The sequence below is a fragment of the Martes martes genome (genome assembly GCF_963455335.1).
Source record: "Martes martes genome assembly, chromosome: 2".
In the NCBI taxonomy this organism is placed as follows: domain Eukaryota; kingdom Metazoa; phylum Chordata; class Mammalia; order Carnivora; family Mustelidae; genus Martes; species Martes martes.
The window spans coordinates 172648714-172669431 of NC_137889.1; the positions used below are offsets into that span (position 1 = coordinate 172648714).

The window sequence follows — 20718 nt, forward strand, 5'->3', positions numbered from 1 at the left end:
TCACATTTCCCATTCTTGAACTTCTTAAGGTGCTGCAAAAATCTAAAATAATGAACTTACTGGTAGATTTCCAATAGCAAATTTGATCTGAAATTACTTACCACTAATATAATACCCGAAATCAAAATGAAATGTTGTTCCTTCAGAGAGAGTGCCTTTGATGGAGTAAGAAGAAACTGGGACGGGGCAGTGGGGGGGGGCAGTGATGCAAGATGAACCTCCGAAATGGGTACACACTCTAAATTCCACTTATCTTCGTATGTCTGACAGTTAAACTAGCCCAGATCTAACTGGCTTTTCTGGTCACCTTGATTTTGGATTTAGTGCCTGTACAACTTTATTCTTCATCCTTTTTTTATTGATTTTTTTTTTTGTTTTTATTTTTTTGGCAGAGAGAGATCACAGGTAGGCAGAGAAGCAGGCAGAGAGAGGGGGAAGCAGGCTCCCAGCTGAGCAGAGAGCCCGATGCGGGGCTCGATCCCAGGACCCTGGGATTACGACCTGAGCAGAAGGCAGCGGCTTAACCCACTGAGCCACCCAGGCGCCCTTCTTCATCCTTTTTTTTAAAAAACAAAGATTTTATTAGAGTGAGCAAGTGCATGCACAAGCAGGGGGAACGGGAGAGGGAGAAAGGGAGCCCAGTGCAGGGCTGGATCCCAGAACCCCGGAATCATGAGCTGAGCCAAAGGCAGCCACTTAACGACTGAGCCACCCAGATGCCCCTGTTTCTCATTCTTTGACGTCAGGTTCTTAAAAGGAACGAAAGCCAGACTACCTTCATATGAGGACTGCTTACACAAGTCTTGAGTTGGTGACTAAGGTTGCCAGCTGTCCTTCCTGATCGCCAGATAAGGGCAGTGTAATAAATTATCCAAAATTTAAAGCTGCTTTCTAGTTCATACCAGGTGACAAGCTGCAGTAACAATCTTCAGAGCAGAATCATTACCAAAATGATTTGTAATTTGAGGTAAGAATCATCTGAAGAGAAAATGACTAGCGTGGAGACACATTTGCATTTCCACTCCTGGGGCTACAGGATTGAGAGGTCAGAGAAACGAGTCAGACATTTTGTGCAGCTAAGTTTATTCTCACAACATAGTACATTAAAATGTGTAAAAGTGGTCGACAGCAAACGGGGCAGAAAGCAAAAGCAAACGTTCTTTCGGGATAAACAAGCCGCTTTGAATGGCAGGGAGTGCTCTCACGGATAAACCGCGAGCGGAATCTTCTCTCTGAAGCTGAAGTAAATTAAACTGCATTTTCCTGGCTGTGTAACACACATGTCAGCTGTGTATTAGGTTAAGGAAGCCTGGCAAACTACAGAGCTAACAGTTTTACGAGTCAGATTGTGCTAGAATCGGTTGGGGATATGTTTTTCATGTTGTTTGTGAAATCTTGAATTTGTGTTGCGATGCTTAAGGAAACGAGAGTGTCCTACAAGAAAAGGAGGAAAGATTTCGGGCTTTCTAGTAAGTGACCTTGTGTAGAATTGTCTTGCCAATCTCCGTCATAAAATCAGAGTGGATTTTTAAAAAAGTAGCTGTGCCAACAGTTTATCACGAAGAACTTACTTGAATGGAAATGGGTCTAGTGTCCCTTCATGCAATCAGACAGACACAAACAGAAAACAAGGGTCCTAAGTAGCTAGGGGTGATCTTCTATCCGGGTGGAAACAAAGGGCTTGTGGACATGTGTCTTCCAGGTGAGATCACATGTGCTGTGAAGGATATAAAAACAAAGCACCAAGCGGTGCCTTTCGATTTGCAAAGTAAAGTTTTTGCCACAGGTGTGTCGGCTGTTCCCCTTGATGCCGCCAAGGAGCACAGAGATGAGATGGCAAGTCTGCGTCTATCTAGCTGCTTTTAAAAAATAAAAGGACCTTTAAGCATTTTTGCCATTTCTTCTACATATTCCAATAAAAATGTAACTACAAATCATTACAAAACCACCTTTGAGGCGATGTAGAGTTCACTGAGATTACTTAGGCCTGGATACGCTGGGAGAGAGTATCCGGTAAAGAGAATACATTAACACAATAATGCAGTATATTTCAGTAAAAATAGAATAAATAAAATAAAAATATTTCAAGCCGTATTTAACAGGTTAGTTAAAACAATGGTCAGACGGACGGGGCCTAGCGGACACGGCCGCCGGTTTACCGCGTCGCAGGTCGACAGAAGATGCATAGATAACTCCCGTGTCACCACAGTGTCGGGGCGGGTTGGGGGGGGGGGACGACACTGCGCCCTCTCACGGAGAAATACACGCACACCGTCACACGTACTTTTTGGCCATGGCAGAAAGTGTCTGAACGCTCTGGTTAACAAAACGAATTTCACAAAATTAACTGCATTTAGGACGCAAAGCTATTTTCAGAACCGAGTATCTGCAGGAAAGTTTTCAGTTATGTAAAGGCTATCGTTCATCTTAACGCACCCTATGATTGCATATATCAAACGGACTGCTACTTAAAGCTAGCTCAGTATTCTTGACCCTGAAGACAAACAAAGGTATGCCTTAAAAAAATGAACAGAGGGCTCTGGTAGAGATTTCCAATATAAAAGTGGGTGACTTATTCAGAATTTTTATCGCACTAAAACCTTTCACTGTGGAGGTTGAGATGAAAGATCATCGTGATTCAATTTTGAACAGCTTTTCAAAGGGCACAGTAAGGATTTTCTTATGGCAATAATTTCTTATGATGGCAGTGGTTACTTCGGATAGGATAGCATTAGGCTGGTGAGAAGTGGGATTCATTTCTAGGGTGGCATCTTTTTTGTCATAACACTACAGTGCTAGCGAGCAGTTCCAGAATTCTGAGGAAACAGAGGCAGGAGGCCTCCTACGCCATCATGTTCTGCAGTGGCTTAGTACCACCCGTTAGGACTATCTCTACCACAAGTAACACCACCTCAGGAAAATCTCGGAAGTTGAACAGGCTGTACGGCATGTAGGATCCTGTTCTCTACAACATGATTGAGGCACACTGAAGGGAGAGAGGCCCGGACTGAGAGGATGATGGTTTTACGATTAAGACTGCTGTGTGAGGAACTCGGATGTACTCCCTTCCTTCTACAGGGAATTCTAAGGTTTCCTGACAGGGACTGGATAAACCCAGAGTAGCTGTGGAGAGAACTCTCCTCACTGATGCAGAAGCAGCATGACTTAGAACAGAGCGGGGAAGCGTGGGTTCTCGTCCCGGCTCTCGCACAAACTTCTGAGGGATCTTGGGCTATGTGACTGAGCCTCTTCATACTTTATATATACATTTTTATTTCTCAGATGTGTTTGGTACCTTTCTCTACCTCCTAAGGCTCAAATGGGATAAGACTGTGGAAACCGTTTTAACAAGTACATCACGGTGGATAAACAAAAGTGTTACTTTTTATAACTGGATGTTTTAAAATGTTAATTTTGACATTAAAAAGTAAATAAGACTAATATTTAGATTGGTCTCCTTAGCAACTTCCTTTTAAGACAACAATGTCAACAAGAGTCTAAATCTGTGCATCTTTATAGGTGAGAAAAGAGAAGCTGGAAAATGCTATTTTTGGGAAACTCGTTAAGCAGTCCATTGTTGCTATGTATTTTTTGCTCCGATATGAAATTTCTAACTCTTGAAAAAAATATAAATTTAAAAATAGATTTAGTAAAGTTCAACAAATTCTAATATTAAATACAGAAATTCAGAAAGGTTCAATTTAATGTACTTTGTTGCCATGGACAATACATGATGGACAGACGGCTTTCTGGGCAAAAAGCATGAGGGTAAGACTGAGCAGGATACAGAGTCCTAGCAGACAGTCTCGCTAGGACAACCAAACATAATAACGTGGTGGTGGAGATCCCAAATATAAATGACATTTCCTCAACTCCAAATTGCATATTGGCTAATTATCAAACTAAGGGTGAAAGGCGTATGAGGAATATTTTGTTTTACTGTTGTTTATGTAGAGAATGGCTGTAGTGAACTATAATTCTCTAGCTGCATTGTACAATATAAGGCAGAAGTTTGAAATATGTCCCACCCGAAATGCATTAGGATTTTCTTTCACCTTTCTTTTTAAATAATCGGTCTGAAAACCATCTAGAAAGAAAGGCTACTTTTTGTTCGATTTTAATTTCCCCAATTTGGTTTGTTTTTCAATTCTGAAGTTTCACTCTTCCCCCAACATCCCGCAAACAGCTGTAGACATGAAATGGTGTTCATGTGTCAAAGAGCTCGTCAAGGAAAGCTGCCAGTTGGTTTCTGTACTGATGCCAACAGCCGATGTTGTCAACCAAAAGGTTCGATTTCGTGAAAGACCAGAACAAAAACTCATCATCCTATTTTTACAGCAATTCAATGGTATCTGGTACGCAGCGGCTACTCCAATGTCGGAAACAGGGCAAAGTGCTGTAGGACTTAAACACTGCTCGTGACAGATCCAGTCAAGAAGACCGTGAAACTAACTCGGGCGTCGTTCACTCCAAGGACCCAGCATTAGCTCACCAGGGGTGTGTGTGGCCACATTCTTCTCTGTGTCTGTGAAGTTAAGTAATGTTCACGGTATTTACAGTAAGAAAAAGACCTTCCACTGCTCGCGATGTATCTGACTGATAGCGAAAAAAATTGGTCATGCTTCTTTTCATATCACATGATGGTGGCAAGACGAAAGAACATGCTTGTCTAACACTGTTTGGTTAAGGGTAAATTCTCTGAAGACAAAGCATCGGCAACTGACTGGAAGGCCAGGTATCGGTTCATCTTCTTTAGTGTAGCTATTCAACCTTCAGGTACATATTCCAGAATCCTTTAACATATGCAGCTATGGTGTCTCTGTGACAGGGCGTTTCTGTTTCAAAGTGTCAATGAGGGATAAGACCCCCCGTTTTACATTGGTTGTGACTCTTCTGGTCACTGAGTCTGCTGGCGGAGGAGGTGGTCGAACTTTCTGGGAAGGCGGCCTGGCTACCAAGCACTTCTGATACCGTAACTGAAATAAAACAAAAGTTCATTTTACGGTTGTTAATGACGTGTCATCCCTTCTCTTTTAATTCACCAATACACTTGCTTCCAAAATGTAATGACCCAGCCCCTAAACATAAACCCAAGAGTTCATTTCTTAATGTGGGTATTTGAAGTGTTCTTAAAAGATCATTAGGCTTGGGGCACGGGGGTGGCTCAGTCAGTTAAGCACCCGACTCTCGACCTCAGCTCGGGTCTCGATCTCAGGGCTGTGAGATTGAGCCCCGCATCGGGCTCCATGCTGGGCCTGGAGCCTACTTAAAAAAACAGATCATTCGGCTCAACAAACGCACTGTGGCTTTTGCCATCCACCTCCACCCTCGACTTGTTCTCTTTACGGACTGGCTGTAGTTTATGTAACAGTCAAAGAGCTAACGAAAAGGAAAATGATCGGGAGAGACAACGTTCGAGTTTTTTCGGAGACAGGTACAACTCTGCACGTGAGGTGAGTGCTCATGGCTGACTGGGAGCCCGCACGGTAGGAAGGGCACCGTCTGAATCTAGGCTCTGGCACTCAATGGTATGACCCCAGCAAGCTATTCCATCTCTCAGCCTTAGCTCCTTCCACGTAAGATGGCACAAAACTGGGACCTTTACAGAGGGTGTTAACGATTAAGGAATCCTTGCAGAATGCTGAAAACAGGCCTAGCCGCACTGAAGGCCTTCATAAATGTTTGCTCCCCTTCTTGTTTCCTGCTTTAATAAAAAAGAATGATGTGTAAGGATTTCAGGAGACATTTTATCTGCAAGTCTAAATCCTAATAGATTTTAAAATTTTAAGTAATCTCTATACCCAATGCGGGGCTCAGAATCACGACCCCAAGTTCAAGAGTTGCACGCTCCACTGACCAAGCCAGCCATAAGCTCCTAAATCCTAATGGATTTTAAAATGTCCATTAGCACTATTGGCACCACAGACAGTTTCTCTCCTTCAGAAATATAACACAACCCACCCGCTTTTATATTAATGGAAAGATAAGTAATTCTTCAAAATTAGGTAAGAAGATTAAAATTTACCAAATACGGTTTTTCCTAATCCTAGCACTTTAAAATAATTAATTCCATGGCCGATTTTTTAAAAAGACTCTACTTACATATCAATAGGTTCTTTAGTGTAGTGTGAAACAGGCTAAGGCTTCCCCAGACACAGACTATCTTTGGGAAGGACTCAGAGTCCCAACGCCCAGTGGCTGCAAACTGGCCCCTTTCGATCCAATCATCCAAGAAAGGATTGCTCAAGCCTCCTCCGTGTGAGCTAGCTTGCTAGTCTGCATCACAACCCAAACCACACAGCTGCCAAGCACAGATCTGCACACGGGCAGGGGGGCCGTCACAGGGATGACGGCCTAGGTCATCATGGACTAGGAAACTCTACTGGGAGGTGTGTCCAGCGTGAGCCGACACCGCACGTGACGTATTTCATGAAGGCTCCCGCTCTCCTCCTAGATTTCACCAAAGTATCTTCAGCGGGGCCTATGCCACACAGCTGCAAAAGATGCCTAATGATTAAGGAGAGCCCAGAGCGTGTGTCAGCACCACAGGCATTTCAGAGGGTGTGAATTACTCATGAGCGACAGTCCGCAGAGATTCCTGCAGATCTGACTCCGGAGGAAAGCCACTGAGTCACAAATGCTGGGTGTGTAGGGAAGGGTGTAGGGAAGGGTGTGATGTTCTCAGTGCGCCTTAAACTGGACCGGCTGGGCCGCTTCAGCTGGTCTCCCCATCACAACTAAAATCGTAAGCAAATACGTAAAAATGGTTTCTCAGAAAGAAAATGAGTCTGGGAATCCGAAAACAAACTGTAACCAGTGATAAAGCTAATTATTTAATTGTCACCAGCATTTAAAATGTATAATTAAGACTGAAAGCCATTCATTTTATGACTAAAACCATCTGTTATGATCCTTGTTCAGTTTCAGGAAACACCTAAACAGCCACCCGCCATCTTTGCTTGACTGGATGCTTCCATTTCCTACTGTCTTCCTTCCGTCTCCGTCTCCCATGCTGACTCCAGGGGTTCATCTGGACCCCTCTGCCACTCTGCCCCTGCCACCCCCACCACCCACACCCTGCCATCACTGCAGGCGGGTCTGAGTTCTTAGCCTCCCAGCTCCACAGCACTTGACAGAGGTCTGCTGTCAGAGACTCCGGCTTGTGAGCCCAGGGCACCAGCTCCTCCCCCTCTTCCTCCCTCCTCCCCTCTCCAGTCACAGGTGTCCTTTAAGGGGAAAGTCAGTGGGCTCCCTTTCCTTGTGCCTCACCTTGGCCACCTAGAGCCCACCTCATCCTCTGCTTTCATTCTTCACCCAGCAACTGTGTGTTCACGACACACACACAACAGAGAACTCTCGCAACCTCCCTCAACGCCACCCATTCCTCTTGGACTCTTAGCATCTGGCTAGTCTCGAGTCACCATGACCCAATGAGGAGGCTAAACCCTAGCCCTAGGCTCTTAATCTACCATAAGACTTTGCCCCAACTGTATATATGACCCCCATTTCTTTTTCTTTTTTAAGGATTTTATTTGGGAGAGGCAGCAGACCCCCTGCTGAGCAGGGACCCCCCCCCCCAACCTCCCATCCCCTCCCCACCCCACACCAATGCAGGACCTGATCGCAGGACCCTGGGATCATGACACAAACTGAAGGGTGACGCTTAACCAACTGAGCCCTTATGACCGCCATTCCAATCCAGCTTGGCTAGCTAATTTCCCTCAGTCTAAAAAAATGTGTGAATCCACCCCCCCATCCGTAAAATGAGAAACAGACCCCCTTACTGTTGTGCTTCGAGCTACTGCTTCCCTGTCAGACCATGGTCAGCTTTCGGGGTCTCTGCCTCTTTTTCCTTCTGGCCACTTCTCAGTCCAGTGTGGTCTTACACTTTTACTTATAGCACCTTTGACACGACAACATAAGTTTGGATTTTGGTTTATGGGTCTCCCCCTCCCATCTTAGTCCTACTCGAACTTCCCACAGTCTAGTCCCTAAACGGTGGGTTGAATTAAACGAACAGAATGGGTGCTTTAAATTCAGTATTGCTCATCCCTGGCCGGGCGATTCTCTATAACGTCCCAACTCATCTGCTCCTGCTTCCTCTGCTGCCACGCTCCTGGTTTAGAACCTCGGAAACTCTCATGTGGACCGGTACGATGGCTTCCTGTCCAAGCTCCCCACGCCTGCCCTGCCCTTTCAAACCCATCCCCTCCTTTGGTTTCCTTTTTTGGGGGGAGTATGCTTTTAAAACCCAGTATCAACTCATCGGTCCTACTTAACAATGTCTGCTGGAGAAACGCCTTGGCCTCACTCCCCAGGCCCTTCACGATGGGAACCTCGCCTCCCGTACTCGGGTCCAGCTCCCCAACCCGCTGCTGCTAGGTATGACCATCCGCCCCAGGTCTTGATGCCTACATTCATAATGTTTCCTCAATTTTTCTAGAACTTCTTCAGTGCCTGGCATCACAGGTGCTCAAAGGATATTTGCAGAATGAAGGATGAGGTATTTTTGTTTGTTTGAGATCCTACACGTGGTACCAAGAGTACGACTGTGTCACCTGAAACACTCGGGGTTGAATGCAGGCCTCGTTGCTGATGGCCTCCGTGTCCTGAGGCCCATTCTTTTCTCTGAGCCTTTATCTTATAAATAAAATGGAACTAACAATTCCCCTACAAACAGTCATTGTAAGGACTGAGTTCACGGATACAAATTAAGACCAACGTGCTGAAACCAACGATCTGAAATAAAAATCATTCAACCCACTGGATTTTTTAAGTACTAAGTTTGTTCTCAACAGCACCAACTCCTACACGCCCCACATTTCCTGACCATACACAGAAATTAATCAGGGATCAAGAATTAAGATGCTCAATCTGGGGCACCTGGGGGGCTCAGTCAGTTAAGGACCTGCCATCACTCAGGTCATGATCCCTGTGTCCTGGGCTTGAGCCCCGCATTGGGCTCTCTGCTCCAGCTGGGAGTCTGCTTCTCCCTCTCCCTCTGACCTTGGCTTGTGCTCTCTCTCTCGCTCACTCTCTCACTTCTCAAATAAATAAATAAACTCTTTAAAAAAAAAAAAAAAAGAATCCTCAATCTGTAGATTTGATGAGCCCCACTCTCAGGGGTTCCGGAGTCCCTACAGAACGTGGCTCCGTGCAGCCCGGCTTGCTATGGGTGCCCTCGGCCGCTGAGACTGCAAACAGCTCATGAGGACAGACAGCATCCGCCGGACTGACGGCGGGACCCAGCAGAGCGTCCCTTGAGAGAGAAGCCAGACCTTCCCGTAGGGAAGGAGCTCTGCCCTGCAGGCAGGGGTGCGGAGGCACGGCAGCCCCCCGCGGGGACCACTCACCATGCAGGCGGCCTGCACCGCCTCTGACACGTTTCCCGCGTTCGGCTCGCACCAGAACACGTGGCACTCAAAGCGCTGGTTCCCGGTGTCCATGATGAAGGCAAACGTATGCACGTCCTTCCCGACGCCCATGAAGGACAGGAATCGCACACGGCATTCCACCAGGACGTCCTCTTCACTCTGCAAGATACACTGCTCAGCAGCCCGCTCTCCGGGAGGCCGGTGGAGGCCGGCAGAGCCCGGAACCGGTTCGTGGCTTGAGCCGCAGACTCAAGCCCAGAGCGGCTGCAGAGAGACGCTGGGTTAAGAACAGAGAGCTCGCCTGGATTTAGAAAGGACATATTTTCCTAGAAAGGTCAGCTTCTCAACATGTCTGGAGAGGCCATCCCTGCGAGCGCGTGTCCTCTTGTCTGGCTACCACACCCCAAGCCCGTGTGTTCACGGTGGGCAGGAGCGGGGTCACGTAAACTTCTTAGGCTTTGCTTGCACAAGGCACCCGGAGGCTCAAAGCCTGTCTGGCCAGAAGAACCCGCTGGAAAACTCAGAGCACCAAGAGAAAAGGAGCCACAGGATCTCTTTCTATCTGGTTCTCCTTGCCGTGCTAACTAGTACACTGAATCATATTTCTATCTGAAACCGTGTAGAAAAGCTGCCAGATCACTTTTTCCCTCCCCAAACTGGTGTCCATATGGTGTCCATATGATGCAGGGTAAAGAAATGCTAGGAATTTATTCTTGCGAACACCACACCCTCTGCAGCGACCATATGCAATTTCTGAATTAGTAAACACATCCAGAATGTTGACTTTTGGATCATTAACATCTTGACTTACTAACTATTCACTCAGGTGCTAAGGAATCCTTTCCCAGGCCTGTGAAAGGAGCCTGAGGCACCATGACATTTTCTAGGGAGAAAGGATGTTTGGGCTGAGATCCGGTACCCGCCGGCTGGGCGAAGGGGCAGGGCACAGAGGGGCCGCGCCTGCAGATGCTGAGAGAGCCAAGGGGCTGACAAGTTTAAAGACTGAAGACCATCCAGCCTGGCAGGCTGGAGAGGCAGGCAGTGAGCACCTGACTCCTGACTCCTTCGGAGATGGTGGACTGGGCTCAAAGGTGAGCTCCCAGCGGACAGAATCAAGAGCAGGCCGACACCTGCTCACGGGGTCTCTCCATGACAGGTGACAGAGGCAGAACTGAAAAGTGGCTGACAGTCTGCAGCCAACCGCTGGACTGAATCCTGAGCTTGCCGCGTCCAGCTGTTGTGGCCACAGGCGTTTATTCACTCTCCTGTGCCTCAGTTTCCTCAACCATAAAACTGGGATAATTCGGTCTGAGGCGAATGCCAGCCTCTCTCGATGACCATCGGCCCCTGCTCCTACAGACAGAACCCACCGCAGCACCTTCCACGACTGAAGCAGCGCCTGTGGCCCAACTCTAGACAAACAGCCCGGACCACACTGAAGCCTGGAGAGTAGTCAGAAAACCAAACCCCATAAGGAGTGACTGCCGGCCTCATACCGGTACCTCTAGCAAATGAGTTCATTCTCTGGGGCACAAGAGGAAGAAAGAATTGGGAGCACCAGAACAGAAGCTCCTTAGTTCAAAGAAAAGCAAAGTGATGCAGAGATCCAGGCATAAAGGACAGAAAAAAAAGGTTGTTTTTTTTTTTAATGCAGGCAACTTTAATCACAACTCACCATAACCACGCCCCTCCCCCGAACCCCACCCTCTAGAGGTGAAGCCTTGGCTGCGTGTCCACGTTTCATGGAAGATTACCACATCCAAAGTTTCACCATAACGCATGTCCGGTCCTGCTCACCTTTTCACTGATGACGGTCACGGTAGCATCGGCCACATTCATGTTCACTGACGGCCAATCTTCCTTGTTGGATGAGGTCATAAGATTTTCTATGGCATTGTTCAGGGTATCCATTCCTGTGGATGGAAGAGATCGCTGAACAAGGTCCTAAAGCCACTTATCACCGTCCAGCGCGGGCCCAAATCACCCAGTAGCAGCCACAGCCAAACTGATCAGTTGCTGGTTTTTGTTTTTGTTTTGTTTTGTTTTTGTAGCCCCAAAACACATTTTGTTTGAGCATTTCATTGCTTGAAAGGAAAAACAAAATGCCAGCTTCTTCAACAAAAGAACGGTCATGAGCACCCCCAGAGAGATGGAGTGGGTGATGTCCTGTCTCACCAGACCATGGTACGACTTACTTTCCAAAAAGTCCCTAGCCTCCAATATGCAGATAGTACATAAGCAAACACGGCCTTTTCTTAACCAAGGGGCCCTGGGGAAGGAACAGAAGCTGCACTTGCCAGAAGACCCCACTCTCACCCCACCTTACTGTGCTACTTACACGAGGCACTCAGACGAGGCATTGCAAGGTGGTCCCATGGCCGCGTGCCGGCCCAGCTGGTTTCCGTGGCAGTGGGTGGGGGGAACCGTGACCCGGCTGAGGTGCAGTCACAATTTACCCATCTCAAGTGAACCATGCAAGAGTTTGTAGTTTACACACAGAATGGGGCAACCACCACCACAACCAATTTTAGAACATTTTCGTCACCCCAGAGAGAAGCCCTGTACACTCTGGGGGTCTCCATCTGGTTCTTCCCAGCCCCCTGGCCCTAGGCAATGACTGATTTCATTTCTCTCTCCAGAGCGTTGTCTCTTCTGGACATATGGTACACAGGGAGTCCCACAGTACGTGGCTCCCATCCTCTGGGCCGGTCCACGCTGCCGCCTGTGTCAGTTTGTGATGCCTCTTTACCACCAAATTTAAGTATGTGGTCTGGCGGCATCAGTTTTATTTTTTATTTTGTTGATAGTATCACATTTTACTAATCCATTCATCAGTTGACGGATTTTTGTTTCCACTTTCTGACTATGGTGAATAATGGGGCTGTGAATGTTTGTGGGGACAGATGTTTCCATTTCGCTTGGGTACACGCCCAGGGGCAGAACTGCTGGGTCTGGAGGTGACTCTGTGTTTGACCTTCAGAGGAGCTGCCAGACTTTTTTCCAAAGCGGCTGCACCATTTTCCCAAGCAGGACATGAGGGTTCTGACCTCTCCTCAGCCTTTTCTACCCAGGGAAAGGCTCTGTCTCCCAGCCTGCTGTCAGCTCGGTGTGGCCAAGAGGCTAAGTTCTGTCCTGGGGATGGGAGCTGACTGTGGGGTGTGCTGCTTTGGGGTCACACCTGGAAAGGAGAAAGAGGAGGGTTCCCTCAGCCCCTTCTCCCTACAGTCAACAAAGGACTAGAGCAGGTTCCCCGGCTCTGGAGACGGACGCTCCCTCTGAGAAGGGCAGAACCCTCTGGAGCCCTGGATCACACGTCTCCGGGCCACTGCGTGAATGACAGCAATGTGTCTGCCCTGTTCCCGTCCCTCTACTCTGGGGACCATGCGACCAAGCACGTTCCCTGTGGCTCTTTTGATCAGGACCGTTTGTGTGCTGTGGCTGGTGACAGGGCAGGGGTCTCCTCCCACAGGCTCCCAAACACTCGCACAGGGAAAGGACGCAGTGCCGCACGTACCAACTGGCTTGTCTACGGGTAACATGCCCAAGTACTGCACGTGGAACTTCTGCACCAGCTCAGTCTTTGGTGTTGGGAAATCTACTACAGGGAACAAAAGCAAGAGACCTTTCAGTAGTTCCAGACACACAAAAACACAGCCACCGTTCTGCATCCGGTCTGCGATGCCGCGTTTCCAGAGGAAGGCGCAGCTCCCGTTCTGGGAGGAGAGCCCCTATCCCAGCAGACACTAGGCCTCCGCCAACCAAAATCCCACACCACTCTCATTTCTGGGCATGGAAGCAGTGAAAGCTGCCGCTGTCTGTCTCACATATGTTAAGGAACGGCTTCCGATGGCCTATCTGTGAGGCGCCTGCTGCTGGGAGAAGACTGAATCACACAGGGCATGGAGACAGCAAAAGTAACTAAACAGAATCTCCTGAAATAGCTACATTTCTATTTTACTGAGCTGTAACTGACATGGAGCATTATGTCAGTTTCAGGTGTACAACCTGGTGACTTAGTCTTTGTTTCTACTGCAAAAATAATCACCACAATAAGTCTCTCTGCCTGCCTCTCTGCCTACTTGTGATTTCTGTCAAATAAATAAAATCTTAAAAAAAAATTCATCTTTATACTTAGAAAAACTTTTTTTTTTTTTCACATCGACCCACCTATTTTTAAACTAGCTGGCTTTACCCTGGCTGTATCTGAGTTAGAAACCACGAAAGGTAATATTCTTTCATCTTGTTCCATAACAGAACTCATCCTGGCCTTTTGTGCCTCATCCCAACCAACACAAAATTAACTCCATGCCCAGGAGGACCCCTGGCGCTTGCTCGGCCAGCATCTGTGGGCTGGAACATGGTTTCTCAAGAGCCAGGGAAGGGCCTCGGCTCTGGCTGGGATGGACAGTGCCAGCCTGAGGAGAGCGGCCGCCGCTGACCTACCTTGCAAGGGCACGTCAAGGTTCACATTGGCTCTGTCCTGTAAGGAACTGCAGGCCAGGGCTTTGGCATTCTTCCGTTCGGCCATAATCTGAAGAAGGGAAAACATGCCCGTGGTCCGTGGCTACAGACCCCGTGTCTTCAGCTGTTCCTGCCAGTCAAGGGTCTGAGCTGACTTGACCTCCAAGTCAAACAGGCTTAGGTCCACGGCCTGACTTCCCACCCCTGTATCACTCAGCTGCTCTGAGAAGGTGCTCATTCTCCCCTGGGGTAACGGGTAAAGGACTATCCCTCCAAGCGGCAGTCTCCCGATTGCTTGGAAATGACTCCTCCATTCACCAGGCTCCTGCCTCTAGTGAAACAGCCCAGATAGCCTCTGCTGGCCCACGGTGGCCAGTGGGACCCACAGTAACGGACTTCTCCCATTGTTCCTGAAGACTGACCTCTGAGCACTCTTTTCAGTGCTTTGGGGAGAGTGTTTGTGGGTTCAAATCCCACCTTCACTACTTACTAGCTGTATGACCTTGGGCAAGTCACCTGACCTCTTGTGTCTCATTTCCTCTTTACACATGGGAATCCTAGTATTTACATCCCCAATGACGTTACGACCGTTCTGAGGATTCAGTGTCAGTGCTTGGAAATACGCACTGCTATGGGGACTGTTCTTCTAAATCTGTCAGAGGCCTACTGAATTGGTGGTCTGCTGCGAGGGGCACGAGCGTCATTTTTCACTCCTGTTCACACAGCGCTGTTGGTTTGGGGACTGACAGAACCCCACCCTTCAGGGACCCCAGGAGTCACTCACATCTTCATTCCCAGGCCCTGCTCTGCGTTCCAGGTGGGACGGAAGTCGCTTCCCCCACCTCAGTGCTCCCCGCCAGCCCTCTCCCACGTGCCTGGGACGGCGGGCCAGGCGGCTGCTGCCAATAACAGCAGGACATTTCACGGAGCGCTTCCTCTGTGCTAGGCCATGTTCTGGGGGTTGACATGGGAACACAGGCTCCACAAAGACAAAGATTTTGTTTCTTTCTGTTTTAGTCCCTGCTGTGTTCTTAGAACTTAAAGGTGTTCCGCCTGACTGAATGAAGGCAAGGACAAGGAGGGAGTGCTGTGAAGTCGCAGGCCGTGCCCAGGCAGGTCGACGCAGGGCTGGGGAGGAAGGTGATAGCTGGGCCCAGAGCAGGGGACCCATCCCCGTCCCCGCTCCTGCCCCTCCCTGAGGACACGTGGCTGGCACCTGCTTTGCCTCTGCTGCTCAGACACCAGGCTGCAGCCTGGGCACGGCTAGCCGAGGCAACATGGCAATGAGGCTGGGCTTGACAGCTGCCTCCAACCAGAAAGGTGATGGCCAAGTCCCGTGTTTAGATTCAGTCTGCGGGGTGGGAAGGCCTGGCTACAGGGCACCGGGAACTGCGCCCTGGGGAGCCGGCCACCCGCGATCGGAACACAAGCCGGCAGGTGATATGGTAGCTAAAAACATCTGTCATCCCCGTACTGTACTCCCTGGAGGTCAAGGGACAGAGTGGCCTGTGCTCTCTTCTCCACTGGCTCGCCCTTGGACCACTGTGTTCCTTTAGGGGGAACCAGCAAGAGTATGCAGAAGAAGAGGGGGTAGGAGCCTGGTAACGCTGGGACCCAAAAGAGATGGGGGTGGGGATTCTGGAGGGAGGAGGAAGACAGGAGAAGGAAGACCGGACAGATACTTGTCCAGCATCCCCAAATGTACAGATGCGGTCACCAGCTTCACACATCTTCAGACAGTAAAGGGCTGCCCAGGCAGAGGGACAGAATGGAGGAATCCCTCTCTGTTGCTCTAGATCACATATCTCAAGTAACCATGTGGGGCTTCCAGAGAGGCTGATTTCAGGTCCATGTAATCAAGAACCTTTAACAGCCAGAGCTGCTCTATAATAGAACAGTCTCCAGAGAGGTACAAGACCCTGTTGATGGGGGTCAACAGAGGTCCCAGACAGAGGATGAGGATGTTTCTATCAGGACTGCTCTGCTGGAGGGAAGCAGGGGTGGAGGGGCTGGTCCAGCGAGGCCCAGTGGCCTGTCCTCACTCTGAGGCTCTGGCTAAAGCAGCGGATGTCACCAGCGGGAAACCCTGACCACACCCCCATCCCTGCTCAGGTGGTGAGAAAAGACAGAGGGATGCACCACTGCGTCCGGACCCACCTTACCTTGGAACAGATTTCGTGGAGACTCGTGGCGATGGCTTTTGCTGGTGTGTCACATCGAAATACATGACATTTCAAAATTCTTGTATCTTTGTCTCTTGCTACGTAAGCAAAATCTCTGTGCAAACAACATTTATCAGCGCATTAGAAAAGGAACCTCTGAGAGCGCACGGTCTGGTTACGAGCGTTAGCTGAGCGAGCAGCCAGCAGGTCAGTGGGGAGCAGAGGATGTAGCAATGGGTAAAAACAAAACCCAAACTTCAACAGCTACCTAAAACAGAGCAATTCCATGGACTTAAGAATTCGTTGCTAAGTAAAAGAACTACAGTGTTTCCCAAAGTCAGGGTCCTGAGCTCCTGTAATCTCCTACCGCCCTGAACAAAAGCCAAATTTCTTACGAGCCTTCTATCTACAGTGACAACAAATACTATGATTACAGAAGAGAATAACGATGAATGTGCTGGTGCAGTGGGGGCAGACGAGAGGCTCTGTCCCTGGCTGCTTTGGGAAGGCACAGGGATCTCCGCTGGAGGTCAGCCTGCCCTGTATCACGCGTGGTGAGGCTCTCTGAGCCCGGCAGCAGGTCAGGGCACTGAGCCTCGGCCTGTCCACACCTGCTTCAATACATGCTCCCCCAGCCTTCTCCCTCCTCATCTGCTATCACAGTCGGTGTCCTCTGGGCTAGACCCCGGAGGATTCCTGTCTCCCCCGAACTCCCCATGTGTGGCCTGTTCGACATCCTGAAAAATCCCGAACCTGTCCTCCCTTGCCAGCACTACCTCCTCTCAGGTGTTCTCCCACCGCGTGCTCACACTCTCTGTGCCGCTGTCACCGTGTGGGACTCAGGGCCGGGCGGGTAGCCTCCCCAGCGCTGCCATGGCAACCCAGACACACGGCCCTTATGACCGGACATGTCCATGTATGTTCATGGGTTTGTATTCCCCACAACACCCTGAAGCTCTGTGCAGATGAGCTGTGCCTGAGTTACCCCCCCGTACCCAGTCCAGGCCTGGCCACATAGGTACTAACCGAGTGCTCCTTCCTCCCTTAGGAATAGGGGCTGCATCCCAATTTCCGACGGGTAAGCTGGCCCTTGGTCAGAGGTGTGAACAGACTTCAGGACCAGGGGTTGGGTCTGGGCAAGGAGTTGGCCCAGACTCAGGAGTGAGCGCAGTCTTGCTCTACAGTGTGTCCCTGAGGCCTTCCCAGTCTAGTCTCAACCACCATCAAGACAACGTATTATCTAAAAAAGCAGTAAGGGAAGCCCTCCCTTCTAGAGACTACGCTCAGGGGGAGCCCTGTTTCTGGCCCCCAACTCTCTGGGTTCCTCTTTTGTGGATGGATCTTAAAAGAACATATGCAGTGTCTCACCACACAGAACTGTCTTCCTTCAAAATTCGCTGCTCTTCTGCCATGTCCCTGAGGCTGAATCTCTTTGGGTCCATGATCACCCACACAAAGCCCAAAACCTGTCTGGATTTCTAGAGTTCCAGAATCTGTCCCACCTACTCTTCCAGCACCCTTCGTCCAACCACAGAGCTCTCCCCTTTGTTCCAGAAAAGGCAGGTCTCCACTCATCATCTCTTGCTTGGCGACCTCTGGCCTCCCTGTACTGTTTAGGGGACACCGCTCCATCCACTCTGGTCGGTACATCCAGCTCACAAGCCTGATTGGCCCTCTGGGCCCCAGGACCTTGCTTGTGTCTAAACGCTTACAGCATTTAAATTCTGTAGCAAAAGGGTAAGTAAGAGCTTGTCGCATCCTCCTTTTCGTACTTATTGCACGGATCTCAACGTGTCTGTGCTCTCTGAGAGAGAGGCAGGAATAGCCAGAGAGCAATGATTTGGGATTTGGGCAACCCCAGTTCTAGTCTCATTCCTGAGTCCACTGAGCTACACAACTTTGGGCAATGGAGTCTAACCTCATCTTCAAGTGAGAGAGTTGAGAAACAGGATTTCCAATGTTCCTGTCCGGCTCTGACATTTGGTGAGGTAGGCTTCCGAGGCCCAGCCTGCTCCTTGGGACCACCGGCCGGCCTGCAAGGGCAGGACTGCAAGGTTACCATCTGGGGGATGGAACCAGCCCTGATCTAGAAGCCACGGGTCATCCTAGCAAACTGCGGCTCTGTGCCCTCTGTTCTTCCATATGCTGCCCCGAGGAGTAAATTAAAAAAAAATTATTATTATTATTAATCTTCATTTTCTTCTGGCTCCAGGGAAAGCAATGAATGCCTAAGGCAACCATCTGGAACCCACATCTTCCCAAAGGAGCAGCTCAGGGGCCGCAGGCTTTGTCTGGAGGATTCTGACAATTCTTTTTTACAGCTTTGTCTTTTCCTGTCCCCGCCTGGGTCCCAGGCTCATATCAGGGAGGTAGGAATCTGTCAGCTCCTGACAGCGTGAGTCCCGCGACTAGCCCTCCGGGGCTTTCATGGGCTTCCCAGGAAAAAGCAGGAGTTCTCACCTCCCTGTGGAGGTCAAGAGATTGGCCCGTCTCTCCTACAGGCTTCCACCGAGAGCCGCCGGAGCCATGCTCAGCACCCACAGGCCCCACACCCGCAGATCTGAAGAGGCAGTGAGTCCTCTCTCAGACCTGGGGTGGAGGCAACTTGAACAACTTCCTTTGTGTGCAGTGAAATGCATGGCTGATCTGATTTCATCCTTACTCAGAATGAAACCCAAACATCGCTTAACTGGGGGTTTCAAAAGCTCGACCCCTCATTTCTGAAGAAAGCTGCTCTCGCCGACAGAATAAGGACCCTTCTCAGAAGTTCACAGCCTAATTCCCAGAATCTCTGACTGGGTTACCTCGCATGGCAAAAGGGGGTTACAGGAAAGGTCTTGAGATGGGGGCTGTTCCCCTGAATTCTCCGGTTGGGCCTAACACAAGTGCAAGGGAAGAAGGACTTGGCATCTCAGGGACAAAATGGGAGCTGGGGCCACCAGCCGAGGAAAGCAGGCAGCCTCTAAAAGCGGGAAAAGGCCAGGAAATGGATTTTCTCAGGGAGCCGTTAGCCCAGCTGATGCTGTGATTACACCTGGAACGCTCACGTTAGGTTTCTGACCTCCAAAACTGTAGGGGAATAAATCTGTGTTTGCTTTGAGCCACCGTTTGTCATAATTTGTTAAAGGACTAAGAGAGTTGCCAGTGGGCTTTACATTCTCACTACATTAGAATATGATTTAAAACTTATGTTTTAAAAGAATACTCCCTTCCTTTCCCTTCCCTTCCACAAATGCCTTCTGAGCCACTATTATGTGCCTGGCAAACACAGACAAGGTTCAGCCTGGGAAGTCTGCTGTCTAAGGACACAGGCATCCAGTGGGATTTGAGGGGCATCTTTAAGTATCATAAGGACCGGACCAGGGTGAGGAGGGCATGGATGGTTCACAGAAGGTTCAGGGAGCATGAGTAAAAGCACGGAGGTCAGTCAGTCCACAGAGTGTCTGGAAGAAATACTGGTCCCTTGCAGACTCCTAGGCGCTGTGGTGGGGGGCAAGGCGGGACCACGGGGAGGGTGGACCTGCGACCTGCCAGCAGCCTGGCCCTCCGAGCCTTGTCATATGGCATGTGACCCCATACAATATGTGTTTTAAAAGGTTTCTTTGGGTGGGATAACGTCGTTCAAGGGAGAGGCCCACCGAGGGCTGCTGCTCCGTGTCCAGGTGAGAGGATGAGCACGAAGCAGGCTAAGTCAGCATCTGTGAGAACAGGGTAGAGGGGACAGAGGGACAGGAGGCCCTGGAAGGATGGCTGTGGCAGATGAGGAGGAGAACCCAGAATAACTCTCGGGTCCCTGCTGGGCCAACTAAGCGCTCTTGCAACGGGGCCAGGAGCGGGGGAGGATTTGGTGAGGAAGCTCACGAGCAGCAGGTAGGACAGTAAGTCAGAGGTACCTGAGGGCCACCAGGTGGCGGGGCCCACCAAGCAGGTGGACACTCAGTCTGGGGGCTTGGGCCTGCGGTCTGGGCTGGAGACATGGGCCTGAGGGGCAGCTGAAGTCAGGGCAGCAGATGAGTGCAGAGAATGAGAAAAGACAAAATGAGGCCTAGACTGGAAAAGAAAGGCATCTAAAGGCCTCGCTGGGGCAGAGGGCCCAATGAAAGGGTAGAGAAAGAGCATTGGGGACAGGCTGGTGCCAAAGGCATCAGAAAAAGAGGGTTTCAGGAAAAGTCCCCAGGGGTACGGAGGCTGGCCATTTGGTCTGAGCCACAGGAGGGGAGAGAGGTCTGTGGTGACCGGGCCTCCTGGGCCTCTTCCCTGGAGGAGGGAGCCTGGGTCCGAGCTTTAGGAGATGAGAAGGGCAGGAGGTAAAAGAACACAGTTCATCTGCCATTCTTCCCCCCTTAAACTTCTCATTCTAGGACCTTTCAAACACACACAGAAGTAGAGAGGACAGTCCCCATGTCCCATCATCCAGTTTCAACAATGATCAAGACGTGGCCCAATGCAGCCTTTCAGAGAGACTTTTTCCAATCAGTGTCAGGATTGTGAAAGACCTCGGGCTCACGTGTAAGCGCAATCTGACCTTTTCTAGAGATCTTCGTGTACTCTGAGGGGGATGAGAAACCTCCACAGCTACGGTGTTCCCGACCGACTGCAAACCTAAAAGCCTGCGACCAGCTTAGGGCCACACATGTGAATTTGGGAGGAAAACACCAGATGCCACGGGTGTCCTCAGCCAGGTGGGGCCCACGGGGGCTCTGAAACTGTATGAGGGAGAG

At 49.8% G+C, this 20718-nt stretch overlaps 1 protein-coding gene across 2 annotated transcripts in view; it reads right to left on the reverse strand.

Annotated features, from left to right (window-relative positions):
* Positions 1-1062: 1062 nt before the first annotated feature.
* Positions 1063-20718, reverse strand: part of APBB2 (amyloid beta precursor protein binding family B member 2) — a 375440-nt gene continuing 355784 nt past the window's right edge. For both annotated transcript variants that reach the window (XM_080797039.1, XM_080797040.1), the window contains 6 exons: positions 15998-16112; positions 13818-13905; positions 12889-12972; positions 11172-11287; positions 9354-9533; positions 1063-4976 (listed from right to left, as the gene is read on the reverse strand). In XM_080797039.1, coding sequence (XP_080653165.1) covers positions 4809-4976; positions 9354-9533; positions 11172-11287; positions 12889-12972; positions 13818-13905; positions 15998-16112 — 751 coding nt within the window. In that variant the 3' untranslated portion in view covers positions 1063-4808. The remainder of the gene's footprint in view (positions 4977-9353; positions 9534-11171; positions 11288-12888; positions 12973-13817; positions 13906-15997; positions 16113-20718) is intronic.